Genomic DNA, 23,944 nt, shown 5'->3' on the forward strand with positions numbered 1-23,944 from the left:
TTCCATTGGTCCTCTCATACGACCACAGAAAGAGGGCGCCCCGGATACACCACCTCACACTTTGTTTCACGTTCTATTTTTTGGGGGAAGAGGAAAACCCCAGAGGTGTACCCTAGGCTGCCCATCTCCTTTCCAGCGCCCAATAAGTTTTCCCACACCCTTAAGCAATATCTGTCTTGTATTGCCACAGTCTCCCACTATATTCAGGAGGCGGCCTCTCAGGCAGGTGTTATGGTGGCCAAGGCGTCGACTACGTCGATCCTGGCTCGCCGAATTCTGTAGTTGAGGTCCTGGAAGGGGGACCTGGACTCCAAAAAAGACCTTGGAGGTGCTCCCTTTCAAGGGAGACATCCTATTTGGGGAGGATCTGAACAAGATTCTGACTGACTTTCCGACAGCCAAGACTGCGTTTCTCCCAAGTAGTAATCCTTCTGTTCCGAAGGCTAAGAGTACCACTTTTCGTTCCTTTCGACCTCCAGGGAAAGCAAAAGGTCAGGCGTACCCGAGACAGGCTCGTGCTTCCAAAACCACTAAGCCCAAACCTAATCAATCTTGGGCCGCCCATCAGCCTGCTTCCAAACAAGACAAGCCTGCTGCATTACAGGACAGGCCTCCCCCTGGGGGACCCCAGGGTGGGAGGCCGACTTCTGCAGTTAGCCCAGGCCTGGTTTAAGACCATTTTGGATGCCTGGGTGCAGGAAGTTGTCTCTCACAGGTACGCAATCTCTTTCCAGAGACGTCCCCCTCGCTAGTTCTGCTCAACGGTTATCCCTTTGGATCCGTTGAAAGTGCAAGGTCTACACTTGGTTGTACAATCCCTCCTGAACACAGGAGTGGTAGTGCCGGTACCTGTGTCTCAGAGAGGCAGGGGATACTATTCGACCCTGTTTCTAGTTCCGAAGCCAAATGGGTCCTTCCGGCCTATACTCAACCTCAAAACATTGAACATATTTGGGAGAGTGTTCAAATTCTGCATGGAAACTCTGCGCTCTATTGTACTGGCCATGGAACCTGAAGACTATATGGTATCCCTGGACATAGAGGATGCTTACCTGCACATACGTATTGCCATATCGCATAAGCAATATATGCGGTTTGCTATTGGCAACCTAAATTATCAATTTCAGGCCCTGCTATTTGGTCCTGCTATTTGGTCTGGCCACGGCCCCTCGGATCTTCACCAAGGTCATGGCCGTGATGACGGCCCTTCTCCGCCGTCAGGGAATCAGGATCCTGCCGTATCTGGTCGACTTGCTGATCTTGGCGAACTCCCAAGATGTTCTCCTCAGTCATCTGGAACTGACGGGTGGCTCATCGACTGAAAAAAGTCCTCGCAGGTCCCTGCTCGGAGCATGGTGCACCTGGGGGCACTGCTGGACACACACATACAGCGATTGTTTTTCTCCAGAGAAGGTCCTGAAACTTCAGGACAGGATCAAATACTTCCTCTCTCGCCCAAGAGTGTCGATACACTCGGCGATGCAAGTACTAGGCCTCATGGTGTCAGCGTTAGACATGGTAGAGTGCGCTCAATTTCATTCCCGCCTTCTGCAGAGGTTAATCCTTTCCAAGTGGGACAGCCTGCCTCATCGGATCAGGTCTCAAATGATCTCATTGACTCCGGAGGTTCGTCTGTCACTGAGCTGGTGGCTACAGGACCAACAGTTGAGCAGGGACCATCCCTTCTGGATCTCCAACTGTGTCCTCCTGACAACGCATGCCAGTCTGCGGGGTTGGGGCATGGTTTTGGAGCAACACTCTCTCGAGGGTCGGTGGACCAAGGAGGAATCTCTCCTCCCGATAAACATTCTGGAATTGCGGGCAGTGTTTAATGCATTGACACTGGCCCTGCCTCTGGTACAGAACAGGCCTGTTCAAGTACAATCAGACAACGCCACCACAATGGCATACATAAATCATCAAGGCAGCACTCGAAGCTGCATGGCAATGCTGGAAGTATCAAAAATCCTCCATTGAGTGGAACGCCATCTTCCAGCAATATCGACAGTGTTCATTCCCGGTGTCCTCAACTGGGAAGCAGAATTCCTCAATCGTCAGGACGTTCACGCCTGATAGTGGAGTCTTCATCTGGAAGTCTTTCAACTCCTAGTGGACAAGTGGGGCCTACTAGATGTAAACCTGATGGCGTCTCGACACAATCACAAGGTTCCAGTCTTTGGATCAAGGACAAGGGATCCTCAAGAAGCGTTCTTGGACACACTGGCAATTCCATGGAACATTCGGCTGCCATACGTGTTCCCTCCAGTGTCACTCCTGCCCAGGATACTACGGAAGTTCAAGCAAGAAAGAGGAATGCTACTAGTAGTCGCTCCAGCGTGGCCCAGACGGCATTGGTTCTCAGACCTGCAGGGTCTCTCGATCAAGCATCCTCTTCTACTTCCTCAATGCCCAGACCTCCTCGTTCAGGGCCCTTGTGTCTTTCCGGACCTTGCCAGACTGGCTTTGACGGCGTGGCTCTTGAAGCTTCACTCCTGAGTTCCAAGGGATTCTCTGAGGTGGTTATTCAAACTATGTTGTATGTTGAAGGCCCGCAAACCGGCTTCTGCACGGATTTATTACAGGGTCTGGAACTCTTACTTCACATAGTGTGCTGCTAAGAATTATGATGCCTATTCATTCAGAACTTCCAGGCTTTTGGCTTTTCTGCAACAAGGCCTAGATTTAGGCCTTCGGCTGGCCTCCCTCAAGGTTCATAATTCTGCCTTGTCGGTGTGGTTTCAGAGAAAAATTGCGTCTATTCCTGACGTTCATACTTTCACTCTGTGTTTTACGGATTCAGCCTTCCTATGTCCCTCCTGTGGCTCCATGGGATCTGTCTGTTGTCTTAAATGCCCTACAAGAGTCTCCATTTGAACCTCTTGAGCCTGTGGTCCTTAAATGCCTTACCCTTAAGGTTGTGTTTCTGCTGGCTATTGTCTCTGCTAGGAGGGTGTCGGACTTAGGGTGGACGACAGGACAAAGCACCTAGCTGATTTTTCACCGTGACCGGGCAGTTCTTAGAACTCGCCCCGGTTTTCTACCTAACATGGTTTCATCTTTCCATCTTACCCAAGAAATTGTGGTTCCGGCTTTTATCTCTTCTGGTTTGTCCTCCAAAGAGCGGTCTTTGGATGTGGTAAGGGCTCTCCGTATTTATGTAGAGAGGACTGTCTCTGTCAGGAGGTCAGATACCCTTTTTGTACTTTTTGGTTTTCGCAAACGTGGCTTGCCTGCGAATAAGCAAACCTAGGCCAGATGGATTAGAATGGTGATTGCACAAGCATATGCACAGGCTGGTCTTCCAGAAATGGATATTTATGGTAGACTTACTGTACCGTGGTTAAATCTCTTTCTGTGAGGTACACTGGATTCCACAGGGCACCCACCCTGACGCACTTAGCTTCTTTGGGTTTGTATGGCATTAGCTGCTGGTCCCTTCTCCTGTCGTGAGAATGTGGTTCTATGTGACTAACATCTGCCGTCTCTTTTACCTGCTACTGCATTGGACTGGTTAGCGAAGCTGAGCTCCAGTGCCTGGAGGTGGGGTTATAGAGGAGGCGGTGCAGTGCATCCTGGGAACAGTCAAAGCTTTAGCCTGTTGGTGCCTCGAATCAAGATCCAACTCTACACCCCAATGTATTCCCTGTGTAATCCAGTGTACCTCGCAGAAAGAGATTTAACCATGGTAAGTCTACCATAAATCTCCTTTTTAAAAATATTTTAAATATATTAATCTATTTTAAAATTGAAGTGTATCCACTATAAGGGTATTAAGGACATATCTCCTTATTACATTTGATTTCCCAACTAGGGTTTTTTATTTTATTTTATCTATTTCCAGTCCTTACTAGCAGGATACTACTTAAAGGGTGCTGCTATATAGTTTCTGGCGCAGGTGCTGTTGTGTCATTTAAAATTATTATATAAATATAAAATTTTAGTAAATGCGTGTTTTAGCCCCTGAAACCGAACATCGATTTTAGATCGATTTTCATCCATTTGAAATCAATACAAGTTATAAAAATCGACCTTTATAAAATAAATCCCTTTGTCTCTGTAAACAGTCCTTGCTGCCAAGCTACACTATTCTCTCCTTAACTCACATGGTAGAGACTGAACTTGACATCATGTATATAGCGGTGTGTGGCTCCAGCGTTTTTGCAAAGCAGAATGCAACGGAGTCCAGAAGCAGTAACCAGGAGGCATATTACAGTATACATACATGAGACATGTTTACACATTGGTTGTATTGTTGGCCGACCCCCATGGCTACATTTCTTAATTATACGGTAGATATACCGTATATACTCGAGTATAAGCCGACTTTTTTAGCACTTTTTTATTGTGCTGAAAAAGCCCCCTCGAGTGCAGGGAAGGAGTGGGACACGGAGGGCAGTGCAGTGTGAAGGAGGGACACGGAGGGCACAGCGCGCGCCTCTCCTGTGTCCCTCCTGCGTCTCCGGCGGCCGCGGCGGGTCTATTAAAGGAAGTACCCGTTTGTGAGCTCTGATTGGCTCACAAACCAGCACTTCATTTAACAGACCCGCCGCGGCCACCAGAGACGCAGGAGGGACACAGGAGAGGCGCACGCTGTGCCCTCCGTGTCCCTCCTTCACAAGACCGCGTGGGAGCGGCGGAAGGTAAGTAACTGGCACTGGGGGAGCATATTTGGCACTTTGGGGAGCGCATATCTGGCACTATGAGGGGGGCATATCTGGCACTATGAGGGCATATTTGGCACTTGGGGGGGCGCATATCTGGCACTATGAGGGGGCATATCTGGCACTATGAGGGGGCATATCTGGCACTATGAGGGGGCATATCTTGCACTATGAGGGGGCATATCTGGCACTATGAGGGCATATATGGCACTGAGGGGGCATATCTGGCAGTTTGATGGCATATCTGGCAGTGTGAGGGCATATCTGGCAGAGTGAGGGCTGTGTACGGATAGAGCTGCATTTCCCACCCTAGGCTTATACTCGAGTCAATAAGTTTTCCCAGGTTTTTGTGGTAAAATTAGGTGCCTCGGCTTATATTCGGGTCGACTTATACTCGAGTATATACGGTATATGGCGTATATACATGGTTAACACAATACAATACATTGTTTAACACCATTTGTATGTATGGGGTTTCTAGAAGGCTAAACCTCTATTTTCATGGTCCAGGCACCCATATCTTGGAACAACCCGTTTGACAGTGGCCTCAAATCTACTCTGTGCTATTGTTAATGTTTTGGATGTCTTCATAGTGAGTTTCAAAAGAGGATGTAGAATTGTAAGCAAAGCTATTTGAATATGATGACACTTTGGTCATCACAGTAGTCTTATGCAATATTCCCACGTATCTGTATTTAACTGTATGCGTTACTGACGAGCAGATTTGCTACTGATTGAATGAGACCACTTTTGATGGGCATGTGCAGTGGTTAGATGCTATATTGATTGTCCTTCCAGGATGCATGTAAAACCCTTAAGCTACTGTGTTTTAACATTTATCATGTCTTTGTGTTTAGACACACATGTTTGGGCCCACCTCAGTGCAGCCTTGTCCCTGGTCATGTGACATGTCATTTAAAGGGTGTGTCCAGTCCTTGACAACCCTAGTATTTTTACATAGTGCTTGAGATCACTTTAGTTTTATTCCACCGCCATTATCTAAACAAAAGTGTTGGTTCTTTGAGTATAGAGGCCAAGCCTTGCCAAGTAATTCACACCTGCTAAGGCAAGGGAATTCATCATGCGACCTTCCAGCTGTTGTGGAACTACATATTCCAAAATGGCCTGCCTCTGTTTTAGCATGCTGGGATGTGTAGTTACATAACAGCTGGAGGGTTGCATGTGGAATTCCCTTATTCTAGGGCCTTAGGTGTGGTGCATGCTGATCCTGCTTGGCATTGCTTGCACATCTTGTCCAATCAGCTGCTGCATTCATTGCACGCCTCCCAGTTGATGCACAGGGATGGGACTAGCCTCCTGGTCTCAGAGCTCTCCCACTAAGCACTACACAAGGTAGCACACTGTTTAAAAAAAAAAAAATGTTCAAAAGTAGACTAGGCCTATATAACCTCTGGTTTTCTATATGAACCATTAATTGTTTGTGCTATGTAAAATAGTAATTTTTTTATTTCATTTTATTTTTGTTTTATTAAGGTTGGTGATATAGTAGAGGTGAGAGACAATGAGACCTTCCCATGTGACCTCATCCTGCTGTCCTCCAGCTGTAGCGATGGCACCTGCACCATTACTACAGCCAGTCTTGACGGAGAGTCCAACTTCAAGGTACTGCTACTGTAATTTGCTGCACCATCTAATCATGTACAGTAACTTTGTCCTAAATATTTAAAGACCCCCATCATTCTCCTATGCTGAGGATCACCTACGTTTTATTTCACACAAACTGGTGTGAAATTCGGATGTGAACAGAACGACATATGTAAGTAAATACAGTTAATATTTGCTTATAATTAGTGTTGCATAGGCAGAGATATTGGGTCAGTTCGCAGTGTTGGTACTTGTGTGTCATTACATTTAGGGGTATATTCAATTAGCATCGGATACATTCCGACATGCATTTGTTGGAATGGATCCGACAACCCCTATTCAAATCTCATCTCAATTCGACTTTTTCAAATCGTCGAATTGAGATGAGGGACCCAGAGGAGGAGAAGGGGGGAGCCGCGGGGAGACCAGCAGGGACAGCCGCCGGCAGACGGAGGAGACCAGCTCTACAGTAGCGCTGCAGGAGGATTTCACACAGCCGCCCGACCTCACGGCAGGGTCCACCTGGCTCCAGCAAGCGTGACCTCACTTGCTGGAGCCGGGTGGAAGCTGCCGTGAGCGGCGCGGCTGTGAGACATCCTGCTGCAGCGCTGTGCTGTAGCGCTGATCTCCCCTATATGCCCGCGGCTCCCCCCCCTCTCCCTGCGGCTCCCCCCCCTGTCCTCCTCTGGGTCCCACATCTCTGTCCGACATTTTTTTTATGTCAGACTGAGATGGTCAAAAAAGGGGCCAAAACGCCCAGTTTTCGACACAAGCTCCTGGATCGGCACCTATTCCGCCGATTCACGTGCTTTTCGACAAGTCGAATTCATTGACTTGTCAAAAAATTTTGGGATACATTGAATAGGTCGAATCACGATTCGACCTTAAAAAGTCAAAAACTGCCGTCTTTTCGACAGACGCCAGCTTTCGACTTCAATTGAATATACCCCATAATGTATCTACAGCAAACTCCCATTATCACTCCCATTATAACTGATGTAATATTATCCTATAACATGCACTGTACTGTTCACATTGAAAGACATTACGGCATATCTGTGTCATCAAGGTGAAAGGGTGAGCCAGTGTATCCCCTTTAGAGATATACATTGGTTATTTGTATTTCTACTTGTGTCTGTAAAGTACACATTACAGTAACATGGAGGTTTTAACAGACAGTAGATAATCCGGTTAAACTCGTCTCTTTTGAGCCTGGACTTTTCCAGTTTGCTGTACACATTTGTGTGAAACCTCTGAATTCTTATACACCTTTAGAACTCATTTAACCTGAGAACAGGGCTCTTATTGTTTTAAGCCGGAAACCAGGCCTTTCCATTTCCTTTGCTTAGTCCATTGTCACTTTTAGGTGCCCTATGCTTTAAAATGTTCCTAAAATATTATTCTCAGTCTGTTTTAGGCCGTATCAACCTGTTTAAAATGTCGGTTCAACCGAAAATCTTATGTTCTGCAGCATTCTCCAGTATATATTCCCAAAGCAGTATTCTCTGCTATTGAGAGTATTTTGTCATCATTTATATGGGGGAATAGCCCGGCAAGAATTTCCATTAAAACATTATATAAATCCAAAACATATGGGGGACTTGGTCTTCCCAATCTTAGGGTCTATTATATAGCGGCTCAACTGGGGCATATTTAGTTAGTTGGGTACGGGACACCGCTGACTTGACTCTGGTGGGTTTTCTGAGCGAGCAGCTGGGGCCCTTCTTTTCTCCTTTACTTTTTCTGCTTTCTGGACTGTCTGTCTCTAGTCTGCCTCCATTGCTCAGACAGACTCTATTGATCTGGTGACATGAACATAAAATTTTTTGAGTGGTCCGGTTATGATGCGGATTCCCCACTGTGGCACAATGCTTCATATTCCAAACTGCTTAAAATTTCAACAGACACTATATGGTTGTTGAAGGGCGTTACTACTTTAGGTCAGTTATACAGTGAAGAACTGTTTAAATCATTTAATCAACTACAGAGTGAGTTTGGTATTCCTCATCGTCCCTTTTTTCGATATTTACAAATAAGACATGCGATTCAAGCTCAGTTTTCACGCACTGACCCTGTGCTGTCACCTTCACCCGTTAAATCAATGTTATTGAATTTGGGTTCTAGAGGTCATGTTTCCAGTATCTATGCCCAGATTAATAATAATTTGTTTCCGAACCAGCTTGTCCCTCTGAAATTGAAATGGGAAATAGATATAGGCCCATTATGAAACGAGCATTGGATTCAGATTTTAGGATTCCTTAGGTATACAGGTTGAGTATCCCTTATCCAAAATGCTTGGGACCAGAGGAATTTTGGATATCGGATTTTTCTGTATTTTGGAATAATTGCATACCATAACGAGATATTATGGTGATGGGACCTAAATCTAAGCACAGAATGCATTTATGTTTCATATATACCTTATACACACAGCCTGAAGGTCATTTTAGCCAATATTTTTTATAACTTTGTGCATTAAACAAAGTGTGTGTACATTCACAGAATTCATTTATGTGTCATATACACCTTATACACACAGTCTGAAGTTCATTTAATACAATATTTTTAATAACTTTGAGTATTAAACAAAGTTTGTGTACACTGAGCCATCAAAAAACAAAGGTTTCACTATCTCAGTCTCACTCAAAAAAGTCCGTATTTCGGAATATTCCGTATTTCGGAGTATTTGGATATGGGATACTCAACCTGTACTACTCCTTGTGTTCATTATCAGCAAATATATTTCTATATCCTACATAGAGTATATAATACACCTGTGTCTATGAAAAGGGCTGGGATTAGAGGGGATACCTCTTGCCCCAGGTGACAAGTGGAAAATGCTGGATTTTGGCATTTATTGTGGGATTTCCCATTAGTACTCTCCTTTTGGGAGACAGTATGGAGAGATGTTTTGCAGACTGCTCCCTCTCTACCTGGTTTTAGTACTAAAATACGTTTGTTTGGCTTAGATCTAGAGGAGATGCACATTCTTTAGTGCTATACAGGTATGTCTTGTGCCTTACTACTTTGGCCAAGGTCATTATAGCGCGTGTATGGTGTACAAATACTCCCCCGGTGATACACAAATGGAGGGCTTTGGTAGGTAACGTAGTCCGGCATGAGAAACACATGTTTACAAAACAGAAGGCTATGCAGAAATTTCATGATAAATGGGGTAGATGGTGCGACTCAGGGTTGGGAGGGCAGACGGGAGCTGCGACAACAGCGTAGTTATGTATGTGTGTACTTTCTACACTTGGGGCATGTTGTGGTGTATCCATGTTCATTCTGATTTCTCTATCGTCCTAGTGGATGCTGGGGTTCCTGAAAGGACCATGGGGAATAGCGGCTCCGCAGGAGACAGGGCACAAAAAGTAAAGCTTTAGGATCAGGTGGTGTGCACTGGCTCCTCCCCCTATGACCCTCCTCCAAGCCAGTTAGATTTTTGTGCCCGGCCGAGAAGGGTGCAATCTAGGTGGCTCTCCTAAAGAGCTGCTTAGGAAAGTTTAGCTTAGGTTTTTTATTTTACAGTGAGTCCTGCTGGCAACAGGATCACTGCAACGAGGGACTTAGGGGAGAAGAAGTGAACTCACCTGCGTGCAGGATGGATTGGCTTCTTGGCTACTGGACATCAGCTCCAGAGGGACGATCACAGGTACAGCCTGGATGGTCACCGGAGCCTTGCCGCCGGCCCCCTTGCAGATGCTGAAGTAAGAAGAGGTCCAGAATCGGCGGCAGAAGACTCCTCAGTCTTCTAAAGGTAGCGCACAGCACTGCAGCTGTGCGCCATTTTCCTCTCAGCACACTTCACACGGCAGTCACTGAGGGTGCAGGGCGCTGGGAGGGGGGCGCCCTGGGAGGCAAATGAATACCTATTTTGGCTAAAAATACCTCACATATAGCCTCCGGAGGCTATATGGAGATATTTAACCCCTGCCAGAATCCGTTAAGAGCGGGAGACGAGGCCGCCGAAAAAGGGGCGGGGCCTATCTCCTCAGCACACAGCGCCATTTTCCCTCACAGAAAGGCTGGAGGGAAGGCTCCCAGGCTCTCCCCTGCACTGCACTACAGAAACAGGGTTAAAACAGAGAGGGGGGGCACTAATTTGGCGATATGCTTATATATATATTAAGATGCTATAAGGGAAAACACTTATATAAGGTTGTCCCTATATAATTATAGCGTTTTTGGTGTGTGCTGGCAAACTCTCCCTCTGTCTCTCCAAAGGGCTAGTGGGTCCTGTCCTCTATCAGAGCATTCCCTGTGTGTGTGCTGTGTGTCGGTACGTGTGTGTCGACAGGTAGGAGGACGATGTTGGTGAGGAGGCGGAGCAATTGCCTGTAATGGTGATGTCACTCTCTAGGGAGTCGACACCGGAATGGATGGCTTATTTAGGAAATTACGTGATAATGTCAACACGCTGCAAGGTCGGTTGACGACATGAGACGGCCGACAAACAATTAGTACGGTCCAGACGTCTCAAAAACACCGTCAAGGGTTTTAAAACGCCCGTTTACTTTAGTCGGTCGACACAGACACAGACAGGGACACTGAATCCAGTGTCGACGGTGAATAAACAAACGTATTCCTTATTAGGGCCACACGTTAAAGGCAATGAAGGAGGTGTTACGTATTTCTGATACTACAAGTACCACAAAAGAGGGTATTATGTGGGATGTGAAAAAACTACCATAGTTTTTCCTGAATCAGATAAATTAAATAAAGTGTGTGATGATGCGTGGGTTCCCCCCGATAGAAAATTATGGGCGGTATACCCTTTCCCGCCAGAAGTTAGGGCGCGTTGGGAAACACCCTTTAAGGTGGATAAGGCGCTCACACGCTTATCAAAACAAGTGGCGGTACCGTCTATAGATAGGGCCGTCCTCAAGGACCAGCTGACAAGGCTGGAAAATATAATAAAAAGTATATACACACATACTGGTGTTATACTGCGGCCAGCGATCGCCTCAGCCTGGATGTGCAGAGCTAGGGTGGCTTGGTCGGATTCCCTGACTAAAAATATTGATACCCTTGACAGGGACAGTATTTTATTGACTATAGAGCATTTCTATATATGCGAGATGCACAGAGGGATATTTGCACTCTGGCATCATGAATAAACGCGATGTCCATAACTGCCAGAAGATGTTATGGACACGACAGTGGTCAGGTGATGCAGATTCCAAACGGCACAGTATGGCCGTATACAGGAAGAGGACTTGTTTGGGGTCGGTCCATCGGACCTGGTGGTCACGGCAACTGCTGGAAAATCCACCGTTTTTTACCCTAAGTCACATCTCTGCAGAAAAAGACACCGTCTTTTCAGCCTCAGTCCTCTCGTCCCTATAAGATCATATCTGCCCAGGGATAGAGGAAAGGGAAGAAGACTGCAGCAGGCAGCCCATTCCCAGGAACAGAAGCGTTCCACCGCGTCTGACAAGTTCTCAGCATGGCGCTGAGACCGTACAGGACCCCTGGATCCTACAAGTAGTATCCCGGGGGTACAGATGGGAATGTCGAGACGTTTCCCCTTCGCAGGCTCCTGAAGTCTGCTTTACCAAGTCTCCCTCCGACAAGGAGGTAGTATGGGAAAAAATTCACAAGCTGTATTCCCAGCAGGTGATAATTAAATTACCCCTCCTACTACAGAAAAGGGGTATTATTCCACACTATATTGTGGTACTGAAGCCAGAAGGCTAGGTGAGACTTATTCTAAAAATTTGTTTTTGAACACTTACAAAGGTTCAAATTAAGATGAAGTCACTCAGAGCAGTGATAACGAACCAGGAATAAGGGGACTATATAGTGTCCCGGGACATCAGGGATGCTTACCTCTATGTCCCAAATTTGCCCTTCTCACTAAGGGTACCTCAGGTTCGTGGTGCAGAACTGTCACTATCAGTTTCAGACGCTGCCGTTTGGATTGTCCACGGCACCCTGGGGTCTTTACCAAGGTAATGGCCGAATTGATGATTCTTCTTCGAAGAAAAGGCGTCTTAATTATCCCTTACTTGGACGATCTCCTGATAGGGGCATAGTCCAGGGAACAGTTGGAGGTCGGAGTAGCACTATCTCGGATACTGCTACAATCAGCACGGGTGGATTCTAAATATTCCAAAATCGCAGCTGATCCCGACGACACGTCTGCTGTGCCTAGGGATGATTCTGGACACAGTCCAGAAAAAGGTGTTTCTCCCGGAAGAGAAAGCCAGGGAGTTATCCGAGCAAGTCAGGAACCTCCTAAAAACAGTGCATCATTGCACAAGGGTCCTGGTAAAAATGGTGGCTTCCTACGAAGCAATTCCATTCGGCAGATTTCACGTAAGAACTTTTCAGTGGGATCTGCTGGACAAATGGTCCGGATCGCATCTTCAGATGCATCAGCGGATAACCCAATATCCAAGGACAAGGGTGTCTCTCCTGTGGTGGTTATAGAGTGCTCATCTTCTAGAGGGCAGCAGATTCGGCATTCAGGATTGGATGCTGGTAACCACGGAGCCCAGCCTGAGAGGCTGGGGAGCAGTCACACAAGGAAAAAATTTCCAGGGAGTGTGATCAAGTATGGAGACTTTTCTCCACATAAATATACTGGAGCTAAGGGTAAATTTATAATGCTCTAAGCTTAGCAAGACCTCTGCTTCAAGGTCAGCCGGTATTGATCCAGTGGGAAAAACATCACGGCAGTCGCCCACGTAAACAGACAGGGCGACACAAGAAGCAGGAGGGCAATGGCAGAAACTGCAAGGACTTTTCGCTGGGCGGAAAATCATGTGATAACACTGTCAGCAGTTTTTCATCCCGGGAATGGAAACTGGGAAGCAGACTTCCTCAGCACGACCTCCACCCGGGAGAGTGGAAACTTCATTGAGAAGTTTTTTCCACATGATTGTAAACCGTTGGGAAATACCAAAGGTGGACATGATGGCGTCCCGTCTGAACAAAAAACGGGACAGGTATTGCGCCAGGTCAAGAGACCCTCAGGCAATAGATGTGGACGTTCTGGTAACACCGTGGGTGTACCAGTCGGTGTATGTGTTCCCTCCTCTGCTTCTCATACCTAAGGTGCTGAGAATTATAAGACGTAGAGGAGTAAGAACTATACTCATGGCTCCGGATTGGCCAAGAAGGACTTGGTACCCGGAACTTCAAGAGATGCTTACAGAGGTCTTATGGCCTCTGCCGCTAAGAAGGGACTTGCTTCAGCAAGTACCATGTCTGTTCCAAGACTTACCGCAGCTGCGTTTGTCGGCATGGCGATGGAGGATCCTAAGGGAAAAAAGGCATTCCGGAAGAGGTCATTCCTACCCTGGTCAAAGCCAGAAAGGAGGTGACCGCACAACATTATCACCACGTGTGGCGAAAATATGTTGCGTGGTGTGAGGCCAGGAAGGCCCCACAAAGAAATTTCAACTCGGTCGTTTCCTGCATTTCCTGCAAACAGGAGTGTCTATGGGCCTCAAATTGGGGTCCATTAAGGTTCAAATTCGGCCCTGTAAATTTTCTTCCAGAAAGAATTGGCTTCAGTTCCTGAAGTCCAGAAGTTTGTCAAGGGAGTATTGCATATACAAACCCCTTTTCTGTGCCTCCAGTGGCACTGTGGGATCTCAACGTAGTTCTGGGATTCCTCAAATCACATTGGTTTAAAACCAGTCAAATATGTGGATTTGAAGCATCTCACATAAAAAGTGACCATGCTCTTGGCCCTGGCCTGGACCAGGCGAGTGTCAAATTGGTGGTTTTTTCTCAAAAAAGCCCATATCTGTTTGTCCATTCGGACAGGGCAGAGCTGCGGACTCGTCCCCAGTTCTCTCCCTAAGGTGGTGTCAGTGTTTCACCTGAACCAGCTTATTGTGGTGCCTTGCACCTACTAGGGACTTGGAGGACTCCAAGTTGCTAGGAGTTGTCAGGGCCCTGAAAATATGTTCCAGGACAGCTGGAGTCAGAAAATCTGACTCGCTGTTTATACTGTATGCACCCAACAAGTTGGGTGCGCCTGCTTCTAAGCAGGCGATTGCTCGTTGGATTTGTAACACAATTCAACTTGCACATTCTGAGGCAGGCCTGCCACAGTCTAAATCGGTTAAGGCCCATTCCACAAGGAAGGTGGGCTCATCTTGGGCGGCTGCCCGAGAGGTCTCGGCATTACAACTCTGCCGAGCAGCTACGTGGTCAGGGGAGAACACGTTTGTAAAATTCTACAAATTTGATATCCTGGCAAAAGAGGACCTGGAGTTCTCTCATTCGGTGCTGCAGAGTCATCCGCACTCTCCCGCCCGTTTGGGAGCTTTGGTATAATCCCCATGGTCCTTTCAGGAACCCCAGCATCCACTAGGACGATAGAGAAAATAAGAATTTACTTACCGATAATTCTATTTCTCGGAGTCCGTAGTGGATGCTGGGCGCCCATCCCAAGTGCGGATTATCTGCAATACTTGTACATAGTTACAAAAATCGGGTTATTATTGTTGTGAGCCATCTTTTCAGAGGCTCCGCTGTTATCATACTGTTAACTGGGTTTAGATCACAAGTTGTACGGTGTGATTGGTGTGGCTGGTATGAGTCTTACCCGGGATTCATAATTCCTCCCTTATTGTGTACGCTCGTCCGGGCACAGTACCTAACTGGCTTGGAGGAGGGTCATAGGGGGAGGAGCCAGTGCACACCACCTGATCCTAAAGCTTTACTTTTTGTGCCCTGTCTCCTGCGGAGCCGCTATTCCCCATGGTCCTTTCAGGAACCCCAGCATCCACTACGGACTCCGAGAAATAGAATTATCGGTAAGTAAATTCTTATTTTCTCTGACGTCCTAGTGGATGCTGGGTACTCCGTAAGGACCATGGGGGTATAGACGGGCTCCGCAGGAGACTGGGCACTCTTAAAAGAAAGATTAGGTACTATATCTGGTGTGCACTGGCTCCTCCCTCTATGCCCCTCCTCCAGACCTCAGTTAGTATCTGTGCCCGGCCAGAGCTGGATGCACCCTAGGGGCTCTCCTGAGCTTCCTAGAAAAGAAAGTATTTGTTAGGTTTTTTATTTTCAGTGAGATCTGTTGGCAACAGACTCACTGCTACGTGGGACTGAGGGGAGAGAAGCGAACCTACCTGCTTGCAGCTAGCTTGGGCTTCTAAGGCTACTGGACACCATTAGCTCCAGAGGGATCGAACACAGGCCCAGTCCTCGGTCGTCCGGTCCCGGAGCCGCGCCGCCGTCCCCCTTGCAGAGCCAGAAGAACGAAGAGAAGTTGAAAATCTGCGGCTGAAGACTCCGGTCTTCATTAAGGTAGCGCACAGCACTGCAGCTGTGCGCCATTGCTCCCTTTGCACACCACACACTCCGGTCACTGATGGATGCAGGGCGCTAGGGGGGGGGGGGGGGGGCGCCCTGGGCAGCAATTAGATTACCTTACTTGGCGAAAAGCACATAATACAGTCTGATAAACTGTATATGTGCATTAACCCCCGCCATTAAAGTACATAAAAGGACAGAAGCCCGCTGCTGAGGGGGCCGGGCCTTCTTCCTCCGCACACCGGCGCCATTTTCTCTTCACAGCTCAGCTGGAAGGAAGCTCCCCAGGCTCTCCCCTGCAGTATCCTGGTACACAAAGGGTAAAAAAGAGAGGGGGGGGGCACATAAATTTAGGCGCAAAACTGTGTATATAAGCTGCTATAGAGGAAAAATCACTCAGTATAGTGTACATCCCTGTATTATATAGCGCTGTGGTGTGTGCTGGCATACTCTCTCTCTGTCTCTCCAAAGGGCCTGGTGGGGGAACTGTCTTCAAATAGAGCATCCCCTGTGTGTGTGGTGTGTCGGTACGCGTGTGTTGACATGTCTGAGGTAAAAGGCTCCTCTAAGGAGGTGATAGAGCGGATATGTGTGTGGGAGGGTGTCTCCGTCGACAACGCCGACACCTGTTTGGATATGTGTAAGTGCTGAGGTAAAATTATTGCACAAAAGGTTAGGGAACAGAAAGGAAATCTACCCTGGTCTGTCCCTATGTCACAGAGTCCTTCAGAGTCTCTCTATGTTCACTATCCAAAATAACAAAGTATCGACACGGAGTTTAACTCCACTGTCGACTACGATAATGCAAAGTTACAGCCAAGAGGGCTAAAAGATATTCAATATATGATTATTGGAATAAAAGATGATTTGCATATCACTGATGACTCATCTGTCCATGACACGAGAGTACACATGTTAAGGGGAGGAATGCTGAGGTAAATTTCCCTCCTCTCATGAGGAAAAAGAGCGGGAATCTCCAGACAAGAGACGGCAGCTTCCCACAAGAGAATTCTCAGGCTGTATCCTTTCCCCACTAGGGCCAGGATGTGTTGAGAATCTTCCCCTTGGGTGTCCTGTTTGCACTAGCTATTCTCAGGGATCCTGCAGATAGTGTGCACATTCTAGTATACTACCCAGACCGGCGATTGTATCGGCATGGGTTTATAGCGCTGTGGCAGCGTGGACAGGTACCTTATCAGCAGAGATTGAGACCCTAGTATGCATATAAATATTTTAAGATGCTGTCTTAAGTGATAGATATATAATTATAAAGCATGCCCAAAGGGACATGAGTATACTGGGTCCTAGAGACAAAAGCTATGTCGATTTCTGCTTGACGTGTCCTGTAGAATATACATTGGACAGATGATGCCGACTTAAGAGGCATATGGAAGGCTGAGGATTGTGTGGAGAAAGGTTCTCGGGCCTGGTCTCCACAGCTATAGCTGGTAATTCTGATAGTTTGCCTTATATTACTGCACAGCCTAGGAAAGCACGACATTATTAAATGCAGCTTTTCGAATAAAGAAACAAGAAAGTCTGAGGTGCGTCCTTTCTTGTCAGAGCCGGGGGCAGAGGAAAGAAGCTGTACAACACAGCTAGTCCCCAGGAACAGAAGTCCTCCCCGGCCTCTACAAAAATCCACCGCATGTCGCTGGGGCTCCACAGGCGGAGCTAGGCCCGGTGGGGACACGCCTTCGTAAGTTCAGCCACAAGTGGGTTCACTCCCTGTTAGATCCCTGGGCAATAGAAATTGTATCGCAGGGATACAGGCTGGACTGTGAGAAGATGCCCCCTCACCGAGGACCCGGCGGGCTTCCCCCCAAGAGAGGGAGCCAGTGTTAACTGCAATTCGTAAATTGTATCTTCAACAGGTGGTGGTCAAGGGTCCCCTCCTTCAACAAGAGGGTGTTATTATTCGACCATGTTATAATCCCGAAACCAGACGGTTCGGTTAGACCCATATTGTATTAAAATCCCTGAACATATATCTGAAAAGGTTCAGGTTCAAGATGGAATCGCTAAGAGCGGTCATTGCAAGCCTGAAATGAATCGGGACATAAGGGATGCATACCTTCGTGTCCCCATTTATCCACCTCATCAGGCGTACCTCAGAATTGCGGTACGGGATTGTCATTACCAATTTCACCAAGGTAATGGCGGATATGATGGTGCTCCTGCGGAAGCAAGGTGTCACTATTATCACATACTTGGATGATCTCCTCATAAAAGCGAGATCAAGAGAGCAGTTGCTGGACAGCGTATCACCTTCTCTGGAAGTGAAACGGCAACACGACTGGATTCTATATATTCCGAAGTCGCAGTTGGTTCCTACTGCTCATCTGCCTCGCCTAGGCATGATCCTAGACACAGACCAGAAGAGGGTTTATCTCCCGATAGAGAGAGCTCAGGAGCTCATGACACTGGTCAGGAATCCATTGAAAACCAAAACAGGTGTCAGTGCATCACTGCACTCGAGTCCTGGGAAGGATGATGGCATCATACGAGGCCATCCCCTTCGGCTGGTTCCATGCAAGGACAATGGAACTTACTGGACAAGTGGTCCGGATCACATCTTCAGATGCATCGGTTAATCACCCTATCCTCCAGGGCCAGGGTGTCTCTCCTGTGGTGGCTGCGGAGTGCTCACCTTCTCGAGGGCCGCAGATTCGGCATTCAGGACTGGGTTCTGGTGACCACGGATGCAAGCCTCCGAGGGTGGGGGGCAGTTACACAGGGAAGAAAATTCCAAGGTTTGTGGTCAAGCCAACAGACTTGCCTTCACATCAATATCCTGGAACTAAGGGCCATATACAACGCCCTAAGTCAAGCGGAGTTCCTGCTTCGCGACCAACCGGTTCTGATCCAGTCAGACCGCAGGGGCTCATGTAAACCACCAGGGCGGCACAAGGAGCAGGGTGGCGAGGGTAGAAGCCACCAGAATTCTTCGCTGGGCGGAGAATCAAGTAAGCGCACTGTCAGCAGTGTTCATTCCGGGAGTGGACACGACCTCCACCCGGGAAAGTGGTGGAAGTCTTCACGCAGTTTTGCAAATTGATGGAAACTGCCTCAGGTGGACTACATGGCGTCCCACCTCAATAAAAAGATAAAAAAGGTTTTACGCTGGGTCAAGGGACTCTCAGGCGATAGCTGTGGTCGCACTAGTAACACCGTCGGTGTTCCAGTCGGTCTATATATTCCCTCCTCTTCCTCTCAGACCCAAGGGCTGAGAATTGTAATAAACGGATCAGAGGACCCATGGCCTTTGCCGCTCAGTCAAGACATGTTGCAACAGGGACCCTGTCTGATCCAAGACTTACCGCGGCTGCGTTGGACAGCATGGCGGTTGAACGCCGGATCCTAGCGGAAAAGGGCATTCCGGATGCAGTTATTCCTACGCTGATAAAGGCTAGGAAAGACGTGACAGCAAGACTTTTTCACTGTATATGGCGAAAATAGGTTGCTTGGTGTGTGGCCGGGAAGGCCCTACAGAGGAATTCCAGGGGGGTCGATTCCTGCACTTCCTACAGTCAGGAGTGCGTTAGGCCTAAAATTAGGATCCATAAAGGCCAAGATTTCGGCCCTATCCCTTTTTCTCTCAAAAAGAACTGGCTTCACTGCCTGAAGTTCGGACGTTGTTACAGGGGTGCTGCATATTCAGCCCCTTTTGTGCCTCCAGTGGCACCTTGGGATCTTAACGTGGGTTGGATTCCTAAAATCCCACTGGTTTGAGCCACTTAAGACCCTGGAGCTAAAATATCTCACGTGGAAAGTGGTCATGCTTTTGGCCTTAGCTTGGACTAGGCGTGTGTCAGAATTGGCGGCTTTGTCATGTAAAAGCCCATATCTGATCTTCCATATGGAAAGGGCAAAATAGAGGACTCGTCCCCAATTTCTCCCTAAGGTGGTATCATCGTTTCATTTGAACCAACCTATTGTGGTGCCTGCGGCTACTAGGGACTTGGAGGATTCCAAGTTGCTGGACGTAGTCCGGGCCCTGAAACTTTATGTTTCCAGGACGGCTAGAGTCAGAAAAACTGACTCGCTATTTATCCTGCATGCACCCAACAAGCTGGGTGCTCTTGCTTCAAAGCAGACTATTGCTCGCTGGATCTGTAGCACGATTCAGCTTGCACATTCTGCGGCATCCTAAATTAGTAAAAGCCCATTCCACGAGGAAGGTGGGCTCTTCTTGGGCGGCTGCCCGAGGGGTCTCGGCTTTACAACTTTGCCGAGCTGCTACTTGGTCGGGTTCAAACACTTTTGCAAAATTCTACAAGTTTGATACCCTGGCTGAGGAGGACCTTGAGTTTGCTCATTCGGTGCTGCAGAGTCATCCGCACTCTCCCGCCCGTTTGGGAGCTTTGGTATAATCCCCATGGTCCTTACGGAGTACCCAGCATCCACTAGGACGTCAGAGAAAATAAGAATTTACTCACCGGTAATTCTATTTCTCGTAGTCCGTAGTGGATGCTGGGAGCCCGTCCCAAGTGCGGACTCTCTGCAATACATGTATATAGTTATTGCTTAACTAAAGGGTTATTGTATGAGCCATCTGTTGAGAGAGGCTCAGTTATTGTTCATACTGTTAACTGGGTATAGTTATCACGAGTTGTACGGTGTGATTGGTGTGGCTGGTATGAGTCTTACCCTGGATTCCAAATCCTTTCCTAGTAATGTCAGCTCTTCCGGGCACAGTTTCCCTAACTGAGGTCTGGAGGAGGGGCATAGAGGGAGGAGCCAGTGCACACCAGATATAGTACCTAATCTTTCTTTTAAGAGTGCCCAGTCTCCTGCGGAGCCCGTCTATACCCCCATGGTCCTTACGGAGTACCCAGCATCCACTACGGACTACGAGAAATAGAATTACCGGTGAGTAAATTCTTATTATCCTCCCCCTTTTTTTCTGTTTACTACTTTTGGTCCAACATATACCTTCTCAGAGACGTGCAAATATATACGCATATAGGTATTTGGGTATAAGGTAACTTGTATTGCCTGTTCTGGGTCGACTGGACAAGTGCTGCACATATATTTCTTATTATACGAATTTAAACTGGAAGGTTGTTCTGGTCACTAATGTATGTGGGTTAATTTGGCTGCATAACCGAGTGGTGGATGACATAATGTAATTGTTTCTGTTTAATGTACGTCTGTATTGGTTTGTTTTTGTTTGTTTTTTTTATATTGAAATTATCAATAAAGAATACGCAATTTGAAAAAAACAAAAACATTATTCTGAGTAATGATGTCAAAGTCATTGTAACCTCACTATTGCAGAGATAATAGCACCATCAGAGAACCTAGATAATGTGAGGTCAGCTTCTTACATGTATCTCATAATATTTACTTAGATAAATGAAGAGTAAATGTATGTACCCATCACATAAGCACAGTGCATCCATGTACAGTGGTCAGCAGCCATGTGCAGTGGACATCACTTTATTAACAAACATGTATGTACTGTCTGATACACATTTAACATTGTTGACCATGTAGCAGTCTACTTAAAGTAAAAGGAGTGGAGAGAATTATGTCGATTTTAATAGCCAGTCATGTGGATGAAATGAAAGTAAAATAATATACAAAAGTGCCACTTACTTGTTTTGATGCCCTGATATGCAGGCTCACCCTACTTCTGCAACAACCTAGCAGAAAAGATGCTCGCTTCACCTCTGACAGCTCTTTTACAGACTAGGACTAGCTTTGTCAAAGTCCCTTTACAGTAATCTTCTCATTCTTAAGGTGGGTACACACTAATAGATATATCTGCAGATCAATGGACCCGCAGATATATCTATGGACAGAACGGGCAGTGTGCTGTGCAGACACACTGCCCGATCCGTCGGGGACTGACGTCATGAACTGGGCGGGCGTGTACACACGCCCGCCCAGTTCAGCTGTCAATCACCGCCGGCCGCCGCAGCATGTGTACGGGTGGTCGGCCGACCGCCCCGTACACACACAGCGACGCGCCAATATATCGGTAGATATATTGGCCGTCGGCTGTGCTGCGTGGCCGGCGCGATACATCTGTGAACAACGGAGTTCACAAACGTATCGGCCGTACACACTGGCCGACGGTCCCGCGATATATCGGCCGTTCAAGAGAACGGCCGATATATCGACCAGTGTGTACGGGCCTTAAGGGATTTGGAACCATCTAGTAAGCTGCGATCCCCAGTAAGCCGACTGGTTACACATTGGGAACATTCTCTTCTGCTTATTGCACACCGGATTGGCAGTCCCAGCTTCCCAGGGGCGGTGTTTTCTCTATCTGGGACTGGCAGTTTGGCATTAGCCGAAAGCGCTTCCAGAGTGAAATGTATCAAACTTTGGAGCTAGAAAAAGTGGAGAGAGATAAAGTACTAACCAATAAGCTCTTGTCATTTTACAGGCTATGTTGAAAAAAATGGCAATTGGTAGCAGATTGGTTAGTTACTCTCTCCAAGGCCTGATACATCTGCCCCCCCAGTGTGAGCCCACATTTGCTTTTCAAGATAACAGATGATGCAGCCCCTCACTTCCATTATTTTTTGTGCACTTGTGTGAGTGGACGTCAAATTTCGCAAGTGAACACTTGCAGTCCCTCTTCAAGCAAAAGATAGGACCCGTCACTTATTGGAAACCTCTAGGTGATTGGTCATTGACAACATTGCAGTTTGAACCAGGATAGATGTGGTAGACGAGAGTATCTCCTGTGCTCCACCGTCAGCAACTGGGGACCTGCGTAATAGCTTATTGCCAGGGGACAGGTAAATTAGATTTTGTTTTGGTAGAAGTCCTGACTAAATGTATGCCAGGACCCTGATATTTACAGTAGATATCAGTGGTTCAAAGAGGGGGACTCCACCTGCAACTCCACTCTGAAAGTGAAAGGTGGGAGATTGCAAAAAGTGCCTGAGCCATCACCAATTATTACCAGGGTGATCTGGGTTATACACCTTGTTACTGTAGGCTTATTGTCTGTTGTCTCCACAGTAGCTACTGTAAATTCACTTGGTGTTCAAGGCGTGTTCATCCAGCATCTGTAAGTTAAAGGAAGTCTATTTTGCTACTAAAGGAAGTTGGTGGGTTGAATGGCTAGTTGCAAAAAAAAGATTCCTTGTAATATTCAAAAATGTATATTATGGGGTTTATTCAGGTTTGTTAGCAAACCGGAAAAGCACACTAATGGGCAAAACATGTTGCAGATGGGGCAGATGTAACATGTGCAGAGTGTGTGAAGGTGCCCATACACCTAAAGATTTATCTTCCAGTCTGGCTGGTTGGAACGAAAATCTGGTAATGGATGGGAGCAAATGACAGTTGACAATTTGAAATGGTCAACTGTCATTTGCTCCCATCCATTACAAGATTTTCGTTCTAACCAGCAAGATTGGAAGATAAATCTTTAGGTGTATGGGCACCTTTAGATTTGGGTGGGTTATGTTGTTTTTGTGCAGGGTAAATACTGGCTGCTTTATTTTTACACTGCAATTTAGATTTTAGTTTGAACACACCCCACCCAAATCTAACTCTCTCTACACCTGTTACATCTGCCCCACCTGCAGTGCAACATGGTTTTGTCCATTAGTGTGCTGTTTGCTTTGGTAACAAACCTGAATAAGGCCCTATGGGGCAGATGTATTAACCTGGAGAAGGGATAAAGAAGTTATAAACCAGTGATAAGCGTAAGGTGATAACGCACAAACCAGTCATTACAGGTTTGAAAAATGACAGTTAGGAGCTGATTGGCTGGTGTGTTATAACCTTGCACTTATCACTGCTTTATCACTTCTTTATCCCTACTCCAGGCTTAATACATTTGCCCTTATATCTTTAGGTGTCTTGTGAAATATTTAAATATTTGTCTGGCGGTATTACTGCATCAAAGGGAAATGCTAATTTATATATTTTTTTTTTCAGTCTGATTTTAAAGGGGGCCTTCATCCTAAACTCACTTTAATTTATTGTCTTATACATGCCCTACTGCGTAATAATTACATCCCTTGCTTTTTCATGATTGTTTTCCAACCGTTTGAATATTGCTGTAACTCGTTACATTTCTCACAACTTCTGCATGTATATTTATGAACTTGCAAGAAAACATAAAGCGTTTTACACTTTGTAATCCTTCCTAGGAGCACATGACTCCGTTTCTTGTTTTGTGTGACTGCCTGATCCTACTTACTTTCATGAACCAGGTCAGCAAGTTACAGAGCCAGTGGCAAACGCAGGATTTGCATGGGGGGGTTTCCAGGACTGGGTGGAGCCAAGCACAGGGTGGGGACTGAGGTGACCCAGTATATGCTGGGTCCGTAAAACTAGTGTGTCTGTGTGTATGTATATGTGTATATATATATATATATATATATATATATCTACATATCTACACATATACCATATATACA

At 46.7% G+C, this 23,944-nt stretch overlaps 1 protein-coding gene across 6 annotated transcripts in view; it reads left to right on the forward strand.

Moving 5' to 3' along the window:
• Positions 1 to 23,944, forward strand: part of ATP11C (ATPase phospholipid transporting 11C) — a 330,923-nt gene that overhangs the window by 178,117 nt on the left and 128,862 nt on the right. For all 6 annotated transcript variants that reach the window (XM_063937413.1, XM_063937409.1, XM_063937408.1 and 3 more), the window contains exon 6: positions 6,156 to 6,284. In XM_063937413.1, coding sequence (XP_063793483.1) covers positions 6,156 to 6,284 — 129 coding nt within the window. The remainder of the gene's footprint in view (positions 1 to 6,155; positions 6,285 to 23,944) is intronic.

Source organism: Pseudophryne corroboree, chromosome 8 (assembly GCF_028390025.1).
Source record: "Pseudophryne corroboree isolate aPseCor3 chromosome 8, aPseCor3.hap2, whole genome shotgun sequence".
NCBI lineage: Eukaryota > Metazoa > Chordata > Amphibia > Anura > Myobatrachidae > Pseudophryne > Pseudophryne corroboree.